General features: G+C 43.7%; 2 protein-coding genes across 14 annotated transcripts in view; one reads left to right on the top strand and one right to left on the bottom strand.

Annotated features, from left to right (window-relative positions):
• TFB1M (transcription factor B1, mitochondrial) overlaps positions 1-1,471 on the top strand; it is a 52,877-nt gene extending 51,406 nt beyond the window's left edge. The window contains exon 7 of the mRNA XM_017658514.3: positions 1,075-1,471. Within this exon, the coding sequence (XP_017514003.1) occupies positions 1,075-1,315 (241 nt within the window). The 3' untranslated portion in view covers positions 1,316-1,471. The remainder of the gene's footprint in view (positions 1-1,074) is intronic.
• TIAM2 (TIAM Rac1 associated GEF 2) overlaps positions 1,472-14,737 on the bottom strand; it is a 279,674-nt gene continuing 266,408 nt past the window's right edge. For all 13 annotated transcript variants that reach the window (XM_073219792.1, XM_073219786.1, XM_073219788.1 and 10 more), the window contains 11 exons: positions 14,097-14,165; positions 13,415-13,540; positions 12,455-12,563; positions 9,548-9,727; positions 7,788-7,906; positions 6,660-6,768; positions 5,975-6,033; positions 5,217-5,322; positions 4,241-4,328; positions 3,740-3,894; positions 1,472-2,594 (listed from right to left, as the gene is read on the bottom strand). In XM_073219792.1, coding sequence (XP_073075893.1) covers positions 1,984-2,594; positions 3,740-3,894; positions 4,241-4,328; positions 5,217-5,322; positions 5,975-6,033; positions 6,660-6,768; positions 7,788-7,906; positions 9,548-9,727; positions 12,455-12,563; positions 13,415-13,540; positions 14,097-14,165 — 1,731 coding nt within the window. In that variant the 3' untranslated portion in view covers positions 1,472-1,983. The remainder of the gene's footprint in view (positions 2,595-3,739; positions 3,895-4,240; positions 4,329-5,216; positions 5,323-5,974; positions 6,034-6,659; positions 6,769-7,787; positions 7,907-9,547; positions 9,728-12,454; positions 12,564-13,414; positions 13,541-14,096; positions 14,166-14,737) is intronic.

Raw genomic sequence — 14,737 nt, 5'->3', positions numbered from 1 at the left:
GGGCCCAGCCTGACTGTATATGGGGGCCCTGATTAATTGGGGGTAGGAGGGGAATCACAAAAAGTAAATCCTACTTTTGGAACTCCTGCAGTTGGCCTGAGCCCATAGTTGGCCCTAGTGTTTCTAAGACAATCCCCAGCTAAGTGATGGGCACCATTCGTTTCATATACGCAGTTCTCTGGGCAGATGGTGTGACCCACTTTGACCTACTGGTGTCCATCACATCACAGATGGGTCCCAAAAGTTAGAAACTATGATCAGAACCCCCCTGCCTGCCATGAAACTGAACTCAGAGATCTCAGTCAACTCACCCAGAAACTGTGGGGACCATGCAGTTCTTTATTGAGGGGACCATCAGCTTGTAGAAAACCTTAATCTCCACTCACCATGACATCTCCTGAGCTCTGTAGAGTCTCTCTTGACTGTTAAGAGAAGAAATAAAATCCAGGTGAAGCTTTGCAATATTTCAGTCAGTAGTTTTCATTATTCATGTTAAAACAGTGATCAGATTTGGTTACATGAAATTTAAAATATATACTTTGAATCAATTTTAAGGATGCCTCAAGATAAATCAAAGAGGGAAATAACTATCTGCATTTTTGTACTGTCTGTTTTCTTACTTCGCAAAAGAAAGGTCATTCTTTTGTGGTAAAGAGCTCCAAAGGCCAGATTCAAATTACAGAGAATCAAAACTGATGACATGCTGCACAATAATAGACAACTTCCGGATTGAAATCTGAGGCAAATCGAACATACTTCTTAAGAATGCAACTGAGAGGTTACTTTACACTTACCTTAAAGATACATGCATTGATTTAGCTTTGGAAAGTACTTTCCCGTGTGGACACAGCTTGCAGGTCAGATTAGCTGTGCCTTCAGCCGTCATCCATCCTGTCAGGTTGTGTAAGCGAGGTCCTCCTCCACTGGCTTGGAGTCCCACAGGCCACCGCCACGGCCCAGCCCCCTTTCCCACTCCCTCAGACCATCCGAACCGTGTTGTTTTCAAGTGGCGGCAGAAGGAAGCATCATGATTTGCAGAACTTAAGTAAAATTCTGATTTCTCTCTCTTCTCAGAATGTTATTCCCTGAAGTTCAGCGCTTAGAAAACACTGGAAAACTGTTAAAGTTGGCAGATGTGGACCCTACACTTCGACCCTGCCAGCTCTCTGTCTCACATTTTAAGAGCCTCTGTGATGTATACCGAACAATGTGTGATGCAGACCCACACCTCTTTGCTTATAATTTTAGAGATGAACTCCAGCGAAATAAACGCAATAAGCAAAAGAAGGGTAACAAGGAGAGTTTCACCCTGTAGCTGCCACAGAGACTATTAAGAGCTTATTGAATGCTGAGCTCCTGATACGTGTACTTTGCCTTCTGCAGAATGACAGTAAAAAATACCAACTACTAAATGTGACTTAATTTCCCTTTTACTGCACAGCTTTAGAGAAAATAAATAAATCAAATAAGATACAGTACAAGCTTTCTTTTAATATACATACTGCATAGATATGACATGTTTAGTACAAACAGCATCTATTACAACCTTACAAAAATGAAGTATCTGCACAGTGTGCCCGTAACCCACAGTATAATAACTTAAATATGCTTTAAACAAAGCAAAAACTAACTGCTTAAAGAAAATGCCCCAAGGAATGAAAATTTTTTTAAAGCTATGAATTGCAATTAATAATCCATCTTATTTTTTCCACATAAATTATAATAAGAGTGAGATTTTAAGAATTCTGAGTCATTTTGATAACTGCTCAAAAGGGATATAAGTGAAGTAATTTACAGATTCTAACCAGTTTAATCTAGTTTTCTGATCCACAATAAATTAAAATAACTTAAATCTTTACAGCTATTTTGTAGGAAAATGTGTACTGTACAAAACCCAATAATGAAGTTTTTCTGCTATTTCCACTTTACCACCAGTTTAAAAGAGAAATGAGCAATTGAATTCATATTGGGATTGACATCGTACTATGACTTCCCATGGCTCTCTGTTTCATAAAAACACTCCTCATTTACAACTGACGTTAAACTCTGGACACTGAATTCTCGCTCAAGAACAGAATTGAGATCAAAGTTGACATTTTCAGATTGACTGTCAAGGGATTGATGACGAATCTGTGCCTTTAGCAGAGTTCCCCTGTCCCTTTTGGTGCTGTTTGCTTTTCGTTTAATGGCACAGAAGTGCCCCCGGACCAGTTTGGGCTGCTCCCCTCCCGGCTGGCCTTCCGTACCAGGCTTCTGATCGGCCGGATGAGGATCAGGGTCCTCGGAGATTCTCAGCCTCTGGAACTGAATGGCGATGTCTTTGGTAGGGCTGCCCTGTCCCAGGGTCTGACGGCCGTCCTCATCTTCATCACTCAGAATGTCACTCTCTTTGATGAGACTGTCTGCGAGGTCGGCCAGGCCCGTGGGTGGGTACCGGCCAGAGTCCTGCCTGCTCCCAGCCGCGCGGCAGCCGCTGCTCTGGGTGCCGCTGCTTAGACTGCCCTCGTCGGAGTCCAGTGAGCTACCCTTGCTAGGCTCGCCGGGCCACTCACTGCTGGAGGAGTTCTTGAGGACTTTTAGGGACCTGGATGAAGCTGCAGTGAGAAGAGCACATTTCCCCTTACGATGAAATGTTTTAACTTGTGTTTATTTGAAATTTTAAGTTGGGATTTTGGCATTTTTAGATGACCAGTTATCAGAGCTCAATTATTTATATAGAACAATAGATAAACTATTATAAGGGCTGGGATTATTATTTTGCCAATGGATAAGTTTTGAAGTTAGTTACTAGTAAAACTAGGTTCCTTTCTTTCACGTGAAGTGCTTTGTAATTCGATGACCGAGATCACACCATACTTCCCTGCCTACCTTGTCACCTTGTTTATTTCCCTTTCTGCCCAGTTAAAAGTAGAAAAATGCTCTTTAGCCCTCATGGGAACGGTCTCTGCTAGAATTTCTACCAGCTTTCAGAGATGTAATGTGAATATTTAAACATCTGTGTGTGTTTAACTCCTTTCTCTTGGGTTGAAGGGAAAAGGGGGCACTCTCAGTTGTGTTTCTACAGACAAAACAGCCGTGTAGTTTTGATAGCCAGAGCTTATTGTGGTGATGGAGAAAATACACAGTAAATTGGAAGTCAAACTGTGACCAAAAAGAGATGCATTTTATATGACTAAAAACAAGATCAAAATATTAACAAAGTAATCAATACAGAAATATAGTTTAGAACTGTAAGTTGAAATTATAAAAACAAAGTTTAAGAACAGCATGACCTGGAATGTTTACCTGTGAATTTATCGACTGGGTGAGAATGACTATGTTAAGCTGCTTGATCATAATTCAACAAGTACGGGCTTTCTGAATGCTCTGTGGTGCTGTGAGCACTGGGGACACTGCACTGAGTGGCACCAAGTCCTGGACTTCTGTCGTCTCGGGGGGAGAGACAGGCAGTAAGTGCAGACTATGTCAGCTGGGGGCAAGATGAGGGATTTGGCTGGAGGAAGGTTGTAATTTATAAAAGAAGGCCTGGGAACAAGAGGCATGTTTAGGTTTCTTAAGAGGAAATTAAGTTGCCACTGCCGTCTCACACCACCTGTGTGTTTGGGGGCCTCGTTCAGAGTTCACAGAACTACCCCTGATCCTTTACAAAATGATGACTTAGTGCTGCACCACAGAACATACACCCTGGTAGAGAAGATCAAGTTTTCCTGAATGAACGCAAGACTAGCAAAGTTCTCACCTAACTTGGCTGAAACAGGAACACGGTTCTTCAGGGGCACCAGGCGATCCTTGCAGGCTTTCTCCAGGGGCACTTCACACTTTATGTGGCGCCTGAAGTTCTCCCTCAGGATAGAGCGGATCACCTTGACGATGCTGGTTTTGCTCTCACCGTCACTGCAGGGAGAGAGCCGCATCGTGCCCAGCACGCCGTCAGGCTAGGCCACGTCCCCTGGTCCTCCCCTGCTCCCCGACTGCCCTCAGGACGGACTGACGGAGGTTACCCAGCCTGTGTGTGCCCTGTCTCCTCACAAAAGGAGCGAGGATTGTGGTTCTTGAAGTACCTGCGAGCACTGAAACTTGAATATATAGTCAGGGTGCTCTAGAGCCACACTTGCCATTCCGGGAGGGTGGGGGCAATCCTGGAGTAATCAAAGTGCAGGAGGGCACTAAAACTAAGCTCCCTTTTTTAAGAGAACGTAATCCTTATTCCCAATGGCTTGAATTTTGAAGTCAGTATTACCTGCAGCACAACTGAAAGATGGTCTCCGGCCGTCCTTCTATTTCTGACTTTGTGTGGATCAGCTCCCATATGGAGTTACTCTCTGTCCCTGGGTCAAAGAAAACAAGGGTCGACAGCTTTGCCAAAGACACTGGTTAAGAACATCCGTGAAAGTTAAAAACTCACAATTCAGTGACTTTAAATAAAGTTGAATATTCCCATCTTGACTTATCATTTTCTTCTGACTCATTCTGTATATGACTTTTACAAATAGTTACAAAACAACACTTTCTAGTTACTTTTTAGATTTCATGGTGAAGTTTTCTATCTAAAGTGCTTTCTATCCCTGAATTAAAGAGGTTAAAGAGATCCTGTTTTTTCAACCCCATTCCTTAGAAGGAACAGTAGGGTGTGCTCAGACCCTTGAGTTAGAGGCCAACCCCACATTCAGTAGTGTTCCAGGAAATACAGGCACTGTGACAAAAATCAAACAGGGACCCAGAATGTCACTGCATGCCTTCCCCTGTTGGTCCTTTCCATCACCAGAGGCATTGCCCACCAGAACATGGTTTTTCTAGAAGGATCTCTCAACATTTTCCAAGTTCGAGTATTTTTTCTTCTTTTTAATATCACATATAATAGTGCTCAATCCTAAGGGATTTTCTGGTATATTAAATTTAAGAAATGTAAATTTGTGAAACTTTTTTAGATTTGGGGATACCAAGGATATTAAGGAGGAAGAAAAACGTGGAAAACTATTAGTAGGGAAAAGAAGCAGATAACGAAGAGAGACATTTTGGCAAATAAAAGTCATCTGTGGGTATTCGCTTTCTCCAGAAGTCTGTAAAGAAACATCCAAAAAACCTCTTGTGCCCTCATTTTCCTTCCCTATAGAACACCAAAATCATCCCCAAGGTTCTTTCCTACTTTTCATTCCACAATTGAAAGAAATCTATTAAAATGTTTTTTCCAGCATTGTACCATGCAAAACAATTACCTGCTGTATTCCCCAGTCTGACTTGAAGCGCGGATATGGGGATCAACCAGCGAAATTTAAACGGGTCCAGGTCAGCAGAGCTGTGTGCGGGCCGGGAATTCGAGGGCTGTAATGTGAAAGCCCACAGAGAGAAATGAAGGCAGGCTCACCAGGGAGGGCACGAGACAGCGCGGGAGCTCCCAGGCCTCCCGGCGTGCAGGCTGCTTACGGCTGTGTGGCCGCCGGGAGCAGAAACGAACCAGGTCCGCTTCGCTCCTGGTGCTCAGGGAACTTCCAGACGGGGCGGGCAGAGCAAGGGTCTGCCGGTTTGGGGAGCAGAGCTCTAGATTTCCAAGCAAGAGGAGCAACCGAGCTTTCTTGTGTCCTCACATTACTTCTGCATGCAAGCTGATGGCTTATAGTGTCCACAGCTAAACATTTTTTTGTTTTGTTTTTGAGTCAAGGTAAAAGTCATTTGAAAACATAACCAAAGTTATACAGCCTTTTATGTGCATGGAGCAAACATGGGCCATTTTCGGGGATATAAAAGCTGATACTCTACATAGGCCCAAGCATAGGTATTTGTCTACATCCTCTTTTAAAACTGACATCTTTTGTCAGGAGAATATGAAATAACTTGAGAATGTGATTTGGTTAGTCACCCTATTAAGTCATATCGGTCAGTGAGGCCTTGGCGCTCAGCAGGCTTCTCAGTTCAACATTAACAGGAAGAGACAGCCATGAAAAGGTAGCTTAATTAAAAGTAATTCTTGTCTTACCAATTTCTTTTTCAGTTTGCAGTTTTCTTTATAGACCAATATGACAGCTCTCTTGAAAACTGAAGAAAGTAAAAAGAGAAAGAAAAGTATTTCATTATTTTATACAAACTTTCTTCCAACATTGAACTAGCGCTGAATGTTTTAACAGAACAAAGCTCTTCATATTTGACCAGCTGCAAGGGACCACTATGCCAGCACAGGAGGGAATGGATGGGACTTCCTTCCATTCGTAGTTGCACTCTACAGAGGTACCTGCTTATTTAAAAGCTATTGTCTAAAGTAGCTCCTGGCAATTTTTCAGAATTCTGGTTCTGTTTTATTGAAATCTGAGGACATGGTGTTCATCGCACTGAGAATACACTGTCTATACCCAGTCTTAGAATTAAGACATTTTGAAGTGCATCAAAGTATTAAGATAGCAGATTTTAAAATAGCCTCAGTAGATCTGTTCCTGTAACACTTGGCCAGAACCACTGAGCCAGGCAGCAGAAGGGAGAACATGATAATGAGCATGCAGAGAGCGACAAGAGTTTTAAATAGTTGGAGGCTGGCTCTGTTAAGTCAGAAGCCATAGCAATGGTTCTGACTCCTGGAAATCGGGACTTAGCAGGACCGGTGGGTTTAGTAAGTTCTTCATTAGCTCCAACCTCTTTTAAGTTTACGTTCTTTCAAATGGAATACTAACCAAATACTGTGAGCTCAAGGTCCTTTCTGGTTTTCCCTAGAGACAGGAATGGATTCAACCAGGACACTGTAGAGTGCATCAGAAGTTCCCCCATTGAAAGTTCTGTTACCTATAATCATAAAAACAGGAGATGAAGATGTGGAGACCCAGGGGTAGGCTGCCTTCATGGAGAGTGAATCATATATATGGTCATTGCTAAAATGCAAGCAAATTCAGTTTGATTTTTATAGCTACTGTAAACATGGGGGGACTTAAATAGCTGAGGTTTTGAAAATATGATCCGAGTGTCAAACTTTGAAAAATAACACAAATGTTGGAGGCGTTCTCCTTAAATACATACATGGTGGGTGTGAGACATGTCCCCTGACGGACCCTGTAAACATTAATTCTACCACAGCATCAAGGTTCATCCCAAGTTTTCACCCAAATTTCATCCAAATATTTACCCCAGGGTTTGTTACATTTACTCTAATCCATAAACTACAGTGGACATGCTAATAAAAAGAAGTGGCAACATTGAAACTGAAATAAACTAACCAGGTATTTTCTGTTCTTGTCTTTTTCTACTTCAACTGTGTTGCTTCTTATGTGTAGACTTTAAAAGCTCAGGAATTTAAATTTAGTCATCAGCCAGAAAAGAAAAATATAGAGATGATCAAATTCCACTTAAACTAGTTTTGTAAGTGAAGAGAAAGCCACCAGTATTTGATGTTAAAAAAGAAATAAAAAAGAAAAAGCCCTAGTTCTGTCCACACACTGGCTCCCACTTGCCTTATCTGTCCTCCTGCCAACCCCTGCCCTCCATGCGTGCTCTAGCCTCTGGGGCTTGTCCTACCTCACGCCCCACAGGAAGGGAGGAGGTGGTAGGGCTATGAGCTCAGCTGGATTTCTTGTTTTCTTTTGTACAATGTTAACATGACATAAGATTACATTTTTAAACCAGTGTAATGAATTTTATGTTACATTTATACCTAAACTGTGGTTTATTGTAAGCAATATGATCAAAAAGAAAATTTTAAGCAATTTCTCCTCCAGGAAAGGCCTACCAGGGCGGCCTAGCCTGGAGGTGCCCTACACAGGCAGTGAGCGTGCGCACTAAGCCTCTCGAAGCCCAGAAGGCCCACTGACCTCCTTCTCCGTTCCGCTCTGCTCTGCTACCAGCTGGTCAAACACGGTCCCGTAATCCTCGTAGATCTTCTGCATCTCGTTGATGTGGCTTGCCACTTTTTCCATGGCCTTTAATGCTTCTGCAAAATATGAAATCATATTTATTTTATGATTTTTGTTTGCTTTAAGTCCTTTCCAACAGCTGTATTGAAAAGCTCAGGATTTAAGCCACGATTTGAGCCTGGTTGTTATTAACAGTAGCATTATTCAGGTGTGGCTCCAATAGCCCATTATAATCTAGTCATTATAATAAAGAACAGTAGAATGATCTTACACCTCAAATTCTCCCTGAAATGAGTCAGAGTACAAGTAAAAAGCATCACTAATAAAAACAGCTAACATTTATTGAGACCTGTTTGACATGTGCTATAACAGGTGATTTGTGTGACTCATTAAATCTCTGTAGTAACTCAGTGACTCCAAGAACAAATCAGTCCCATCTCACAGATGAGGAAAATGAGGTGCAGAAGGGTCACAAATTTAGCAGACTTCCAAAAAGAGAGATAAGGGTAGAGCCAGAACTGAAACCCAAGACTGACTGGCCACAGGATACCAGCTCTCAAATTTTGCCTCTCCTCCTGGGCAGGTTACTAGACTTGTGATCTGCAACAATTTTTTAATGAAAACTGAACAGATGTCTCTGTGAAGACCTAATCGCTAGAGCAGTTGCTGACATATGCACGGTGTTTATGCATGACTTTCTACAGGGGCATGTGAGAGAGAAAATGATTTTTGTCAAAGTCAAAAAGCACAACTTCAGGTCATTTTTAAATTCAGTATTTTTTTATACTTTGTTCTCCTGACTGGGTATTTTAATTCAGTCAAGAGGGAGGTTTAGAAGACAGTTTTTTACCACAACCCTTTAAAAGATCATCTTAATGCAAAATGAACTTTCCACACGGTTTTTGAATACTAATCATAATCTCTATCATTTACTCATAGAATTTCCATATGAAAATTTTGTCCTTGTCACGATACAGAAGTATGTTTGCCATAGTAAAATAGCCAGTTTTATTTATACTCTTAGTGTTTATTATTCAGTAATACTAATAGTTATTAATGTAAGTATGTTTCTCTCCCCAGGTATTTTATTAACATGTCACTGGGCCTCTTAGTTTTGACATGTGGAGAACAAACCACTATTTCTTTCTAATGCAAACACAGCATCTCTTTAAGGGATGCTCTGTTTACTATCAAACTGAAGGGCTTTGTGCATCTGACAAATTATACCTAAGGCTAATAATTTCAAAGGTCAGTAAAGAAGATACATCAGCATCAACTTTAAAGCATCATCGGTCCCTGGGAGCCTTCTGGAGTCAGGCTCTGCTTGGAGAGCTCCACAAGGTGGAGCTTATCCAACATGTTCGATCAGCAGTGCTTGGTCAGCAAACACAGCTTCAAAAAGTGGCAGGAAAATAGGCCTGATTTTCATTTCTGGCAGTACTGTTTGCTAACCAAGTAACCTGAAGCGATTTACTTCAATTCACTGAGCTTGAATTATCTTCTTTTGAAAGTGAAAATGGGATCACCACTCCTAGATGCTTGGGGCTACTTCAATGAGATAAGTTGTGCCAAAATGCCATCTAAAGGGATGGCCTTGTAGCGAGCTGTTTTCACGTGCTAAGATTCTGGCTAAGATTAGCAGTGTAGTACTGAGAGAAGATCCGGAGGGTGACCCTGAGTGGGGAGGGGACACGCTGGCGTGTGCCTCCTGCTCTCACCGGTCAGGTGGTAGTGCTCCTCACTCTCATGGTCCGTCAGCGACACGAGCTCCTTCAGCAGCAGCGGGTACTTGAGCACGCGCTGCACCGGCTTGATGAGGTAAGACTCCAGGGTGGAGGAATGTTGCTTGGTGGGGTTCCGGGCGTCCAGAAAAGCCTTGAAGGCTTTATCAGTTTTAGCTACAACCAGGTGGATAAAAGATCCTTAGAAGGGCACAGCAGGATAGATTAAATTCTCCTTCATTTAGCTTTTAATGGCGTTAGAGATCATCTACTCCTGTAGTCTTCCTAATGCATCTTTTAATAAAAACCCAAACCCATCAGTGGCCCGGGCACCCAGCTGTCAGTGTGGAGTCAGCGTCACAGCTCTGGGACAAGTGCCCTGAGCAAAGGGAACTCACTAGGCTGCTGGGACAGCACAGTCCACACATCCGTGAGGAACACGACGCCAAAATGTATCAAGTCTGACTTTAAAGGCATGTTTCACATGCAGACCCATAGGAGAGATTATTATAGGTGCCTCAAAAGTGAGTTTCAAAACAATTTATAAAGCCACAAAACCATGTTACCCAGACTCTGTGCCCTACCCCACCAGATTTACATAGCAAAATAAACCAGTATTTTTCCCACTGTCCTAGCACAAATCGTCACTTACTCTATATACCTAAGGACTACTTGCAAAGCAATACTATATCTCTTTTTTTCTTCAAAATAGATAGGCACTGCAGCCTTCACCTCCACCACTCTCAGTCATCTAGCCACACACCTGAGGCGAGGCTCAGCTCTGTTCAGTGTTGGAGTGTCATGCAGGGCCCACACAGGAACCCGAGTGCATTTAGTTTGAGTGCCAGTGGGTATGCCAGTTGCTGCTTTGGATTCCACCTGCTGGCACTAGTTGACCAGCTGTTTGCAACTTAGCCATTGTGAATGGAGACATTACCCTGACTTGGAGTTTGTTACAAAGGTAAAATCTGCAACTTCCAGGAGATGCGGTGCCATTTTGAATGTGACTACCAGACAAAGTGGAAGGTAAGAAGATCCTTCATCTTTATGACAGAGGAAGAACTGAGCAAACCATTGGTGTGCTTTTATTTTAATGTACACTGTCATAAGGTGGCATTCCTGGGAGGAAATGCCCCGTAGTTGGATTTCTGTTCAAGGAACTAGAGAAGAGATTTTGGCTACAGCTTGTTAACTTGCAGCACTTCCATTTCTTAAACTTGAGCCTGTTCTTCTAGGATACTGTGAAGGTCTGGACTTAAATGAGGTGGCAGAGCTGGGTCAGCGTTGGTAGAAACCTCTCCATGCCCTCTGGGATAGTGCAGGGGCACTATTCCCTGGTTTCGAAAAAGAAACACTATAAAGAGCAACCTTCAGATCCCTCTTGACAATGGCACTAAAAAGCATTTGATGACAAACAGAAAGGGCTTGGGATTTAGTTGGCTGCTACTACTTTGTTGATGCAGCTAAAAAAGGTCAAACAGAGAACCCTCCCCACTTCCACTGTCATGGAAGAGAATCCCGATCCACTGGCTTCCAGAGAGGCGGCAGACCACAGCAGGGGTGACCTGTATGAGGCCATCCTCAGTTCTACAGGAGTCATTCAAGTCTTGGCAGAACATCATTGCTGTCTTGGAAATGTATGATACTGTAAAAGTTCAAGCTTTAGATTCATGTATTATTTCCCAGTACCCTTGAGAGAATGCAGGTCAGCCAGGGACCTTTTCTGGAGGCGGTTCAGATGAACTTAAGTAGGATTACATGTATTTTCATAAGACACATTCCACTGCAGGGGCCTCGCAGAAGGGGGGAGTCTCCTGAGGACCCGGGTGTGGGCTGGATTACTGCTGCTCACTTCCTCGAGTTTAAATCCTGTGTCTGCACCACTGAGTTTTCCTCCTCTTTTCTCTGCCATCAGAAATGAGAATTCCAAAGAATGGGATAGAAAAAATCTCCTGAGAGAGACGAATTTGAGAATTCTCATCTCACACCTGAAGAGGCAGATGCATGGTAACTGAAAGCAGCCTTCAGTAATAGAAGAGCCTCATTCCTGGCTTACAGTGTCACACGAACAGGTGTTAAACTTCAGGCTGGTGATACAGTGATGCACCAGAGCTGCCCCCCGGCTCCCTGTCCTGAAGAAGGTCGTTGCCGTCGTCAGATCTTTGGACACACCTCCCAGCTGGGCTGCTGGCTGCCCATCAGTGAAAGCCCGCACGGATCGGTGCACAGCGGGCTGCCTACAAGCTGGCCCACTGCACGTCAGCTGACAAGGCCCTGTCTCAGCTCTAGGGTCCTGTTTGCTGATGGCACAAAGGGGAAGAGTGAGGAGGGTCGATCACCCAGGTCCTCTTGGACTTCCATAAAAAAAGCCTTTAGTTAAAGCCAATAAAATAAAATAAGATGATCAAAATATGGAGAGGGGACCGGGACTGGAGTGACAGCAGGTGAGCTGTGATAACAGATTTCTCCCAGTTCCAGCAAAGAAGCTTTAATTTTGGTTGACACACTTCTTGTGAGTCTGCAGTGGTTGTTCCATGGTGGTGGTTTGCAGTGGTTCCTCAGACATAAGAAGAAGGCCCACAAACAGAACAGCATACATTCATTCTCTTCTAAGCCCCATCTAGGGGCTTGTGGTTCCAAGTTTTCAGATCAAGGAATTTGGCAAGAAAAGGGCCCAGATGTAATTTAACAGCAAAGTGACGCATGCCAGAGCAGCATCACAGCTCTTCGGACACAGGTTCGCCACCACCAATAAAACTGAAACTGAAAACTTTCCCTTTAATGTCTGTAATTTCAAAGTCAAGAATCATGATCTATTAAAATTGCACTTATTCCTACTTGTAAATACAAACATGCTCTTTGTTTACTAAAATACAAAAAAGCACAAAGGTATGAGCAACTTACCTCGCTCTAGAACCTTCTGTACTTTAATGTGATTAGCACAAAATCCACTGTACAGTTTAAAGTGGTCCGCATAATAAAGGAAAGAGCCGCCAAGGGAGAAGAGTAATTTCTAGAAGGGGAGGGGAAAGTCATATCAGACATGCTTTAATATCTGCTGGCCCTGGCGTGGCCTCTGACTGCCCTGGCGGATCCGTGGTGTCTGTCTTTCAGATACCAGAGAGCACTGATGCCCCCGAGAAGCGTCCAGCTGAAAGAAGCCCAGGACTGCCCCACTGACACAGTAGTCAGAGAACAGTAGTCAGAGAACAGCCTGGACATTCCCCTAACAGATCTTAGTCTGATGAAAAACTTCCTGGTGGCAGAGCCTATTGACATGGCATGCAAGGACAAGAAAGGAAGTTCTATAAAAAAATACATCTGACAAAGTGGGATATAAATGATCTGCGAGGCTAATTTGTCAAGCCAACTCTGCACTACTTGGGGCAAATGATGCTACTTCCCTGTCCCCTTCCTACTGCCTTCCGCCTCTCCTTCCCTGAAGGGGCTGCCTACCCGTCACCCATGCTTACACTGGAGACAGGTCCACCCCAGAGAAGGCGCTCTCAGAGTACTCAGAGTAATTAACCTGTGCTTGCCATCCCAGTGTCACATGACCAGAGATGAAGGGTCGGATGCAGGCTCGGAAGCCCTTGCTTCAGAAGCAATCACCCTATACACCCTTAGGTAGAGTTGAGTACAGATGGTGGACATTGCCAACCAGACTAACTCCACAAAAGTCGTGCTGGCCAGCTTCTGATTACCAGAAGCATTTAGGGAAATATGCAGCCTTCTCTTAGCGCCAGCCAGAGGAAACAAGCGCAGTGAACGCACTCCTTTTATCCTGTCGATAGTCAAGGAACAATGAATTCTTCTTCAAGGGAGAAGTTTGCATTGTACCCATCTATTTTTGCTTTAACTTACTCTAAACTGTGAGGGGGTTTCAAGTATGTTGAAGTCAGATGATGCTGAAATCCCATCTTCCAGAGTCTCCAGAAACACCTTTTGAAATTCAAGCATCTCTGGCAAACTTCCAAAAAGTGACTCCATCTGTGTGAAAAGCAGGATTTGAAAAGAGGGCCTTAGCAATGACCATCTAGGCACCCCTCTAACTCTCCGACACCCAAAGAAATCACAGTCATTCACCAAGAAGCAGGCAAAAGTGAATCCTTCAAAGACAGCATATTCATTAGGGGATACAGTTTATACACAGAGTTTGATAGCTCTGTCCCAATAATTCTAAAATAACTTTTTCAATGGATGTAAAATGTTCAGAATTCAAATCAGGGAAAAAATGGAAGTCAGCAGGAAAGAATTATTGTGATGTAATGTTAAAACATCACGTATTAAAAAGTAATTTTCAGTCACACCTTGTACAAGGTCATGGCATGTCCACCGCTCTGTATTTGCAGACTTGCCACTGCGCTCTGTGTGGCAGAGACGGCAGAAATGGCTTTGGAGGAGGGGGCAGGCCATGCTCGGGTCTCGCTGAAGATCCTGAGTCTTGGATGTTCATTAGGAATCAGCAGAGACGATCTAGGAGCCTGCTGAAGGGCACGCAGAGACTAACGGATGGGCAGTGGGCAGAGGGAAGGTGACTATTTACCTCATCTTGGGTAAGAAAGGTCTCATTTTGAAGCGGCTCCAAGTATAATTCAAAGAGGCAGCTCAGATCCTGAAATACAAAAGAGGAGGGTATTTGAATTTCCAAAATAGCCAAGAGTTTCCAGCAACCCCAGCTCCAGGCTCCTATGTCTTACTGAAACTCTTGGTCCTCAAAGTGGTAATTACACGCTCACTGAATTCAAAGAGGTTAATAGCACAATACGCTCAGCAGTTGGATTCCACCTTTTTCTTTATAGCTGGATCACCTACTCTGCTTGCTTAAGTATCTTGCTGGCAGAGCCAGGATCATCCTCTCAACCACTACAGTGACTGGGGGCACACTCATCTCCCGGCAGAGAAGTCGACTTCAGATTGAACACTTCTGTTGGCTGTGACCACACCTGCTGGCTGATCCGGCTTCTTCCTCGGGGTGGGGGGGTGGGGGGGCATGGCGCCAGCTCCAGTGTAGAACTGAGAGGTGCAGGACAAGGTGTGGGGAGCGCTGCAACCCTGGGTTGGAGCATTAGCAGAATTTCCAACTCCCAGATTCCAAAGACTAGCAGTCATAATGTTTGTCATTTAGGCCATATTTGAGTCACCAGTATTGGGCTCCAGCAGTACAGAATGGTGGGCACTATTTAC

The sequence above is a fragment of the Manis javanica genome, chromosome 13 (genome assembly GCF_040802235.1).
Source record: "Manis javanica isolate MJ-LG chromosome 13, MJ_LKY, whole genome shotgun sequence".
Lineage (NCBI taxonomy): Eukaryota > Metazoa > Chordata > Mammalia > Pholidota > Manidae > Manis > Manis javanica.
Note: the sequence above shows the minus strand (reverse complement) of the source record. Positions and strands in the feature narration are given on the sequence as shown.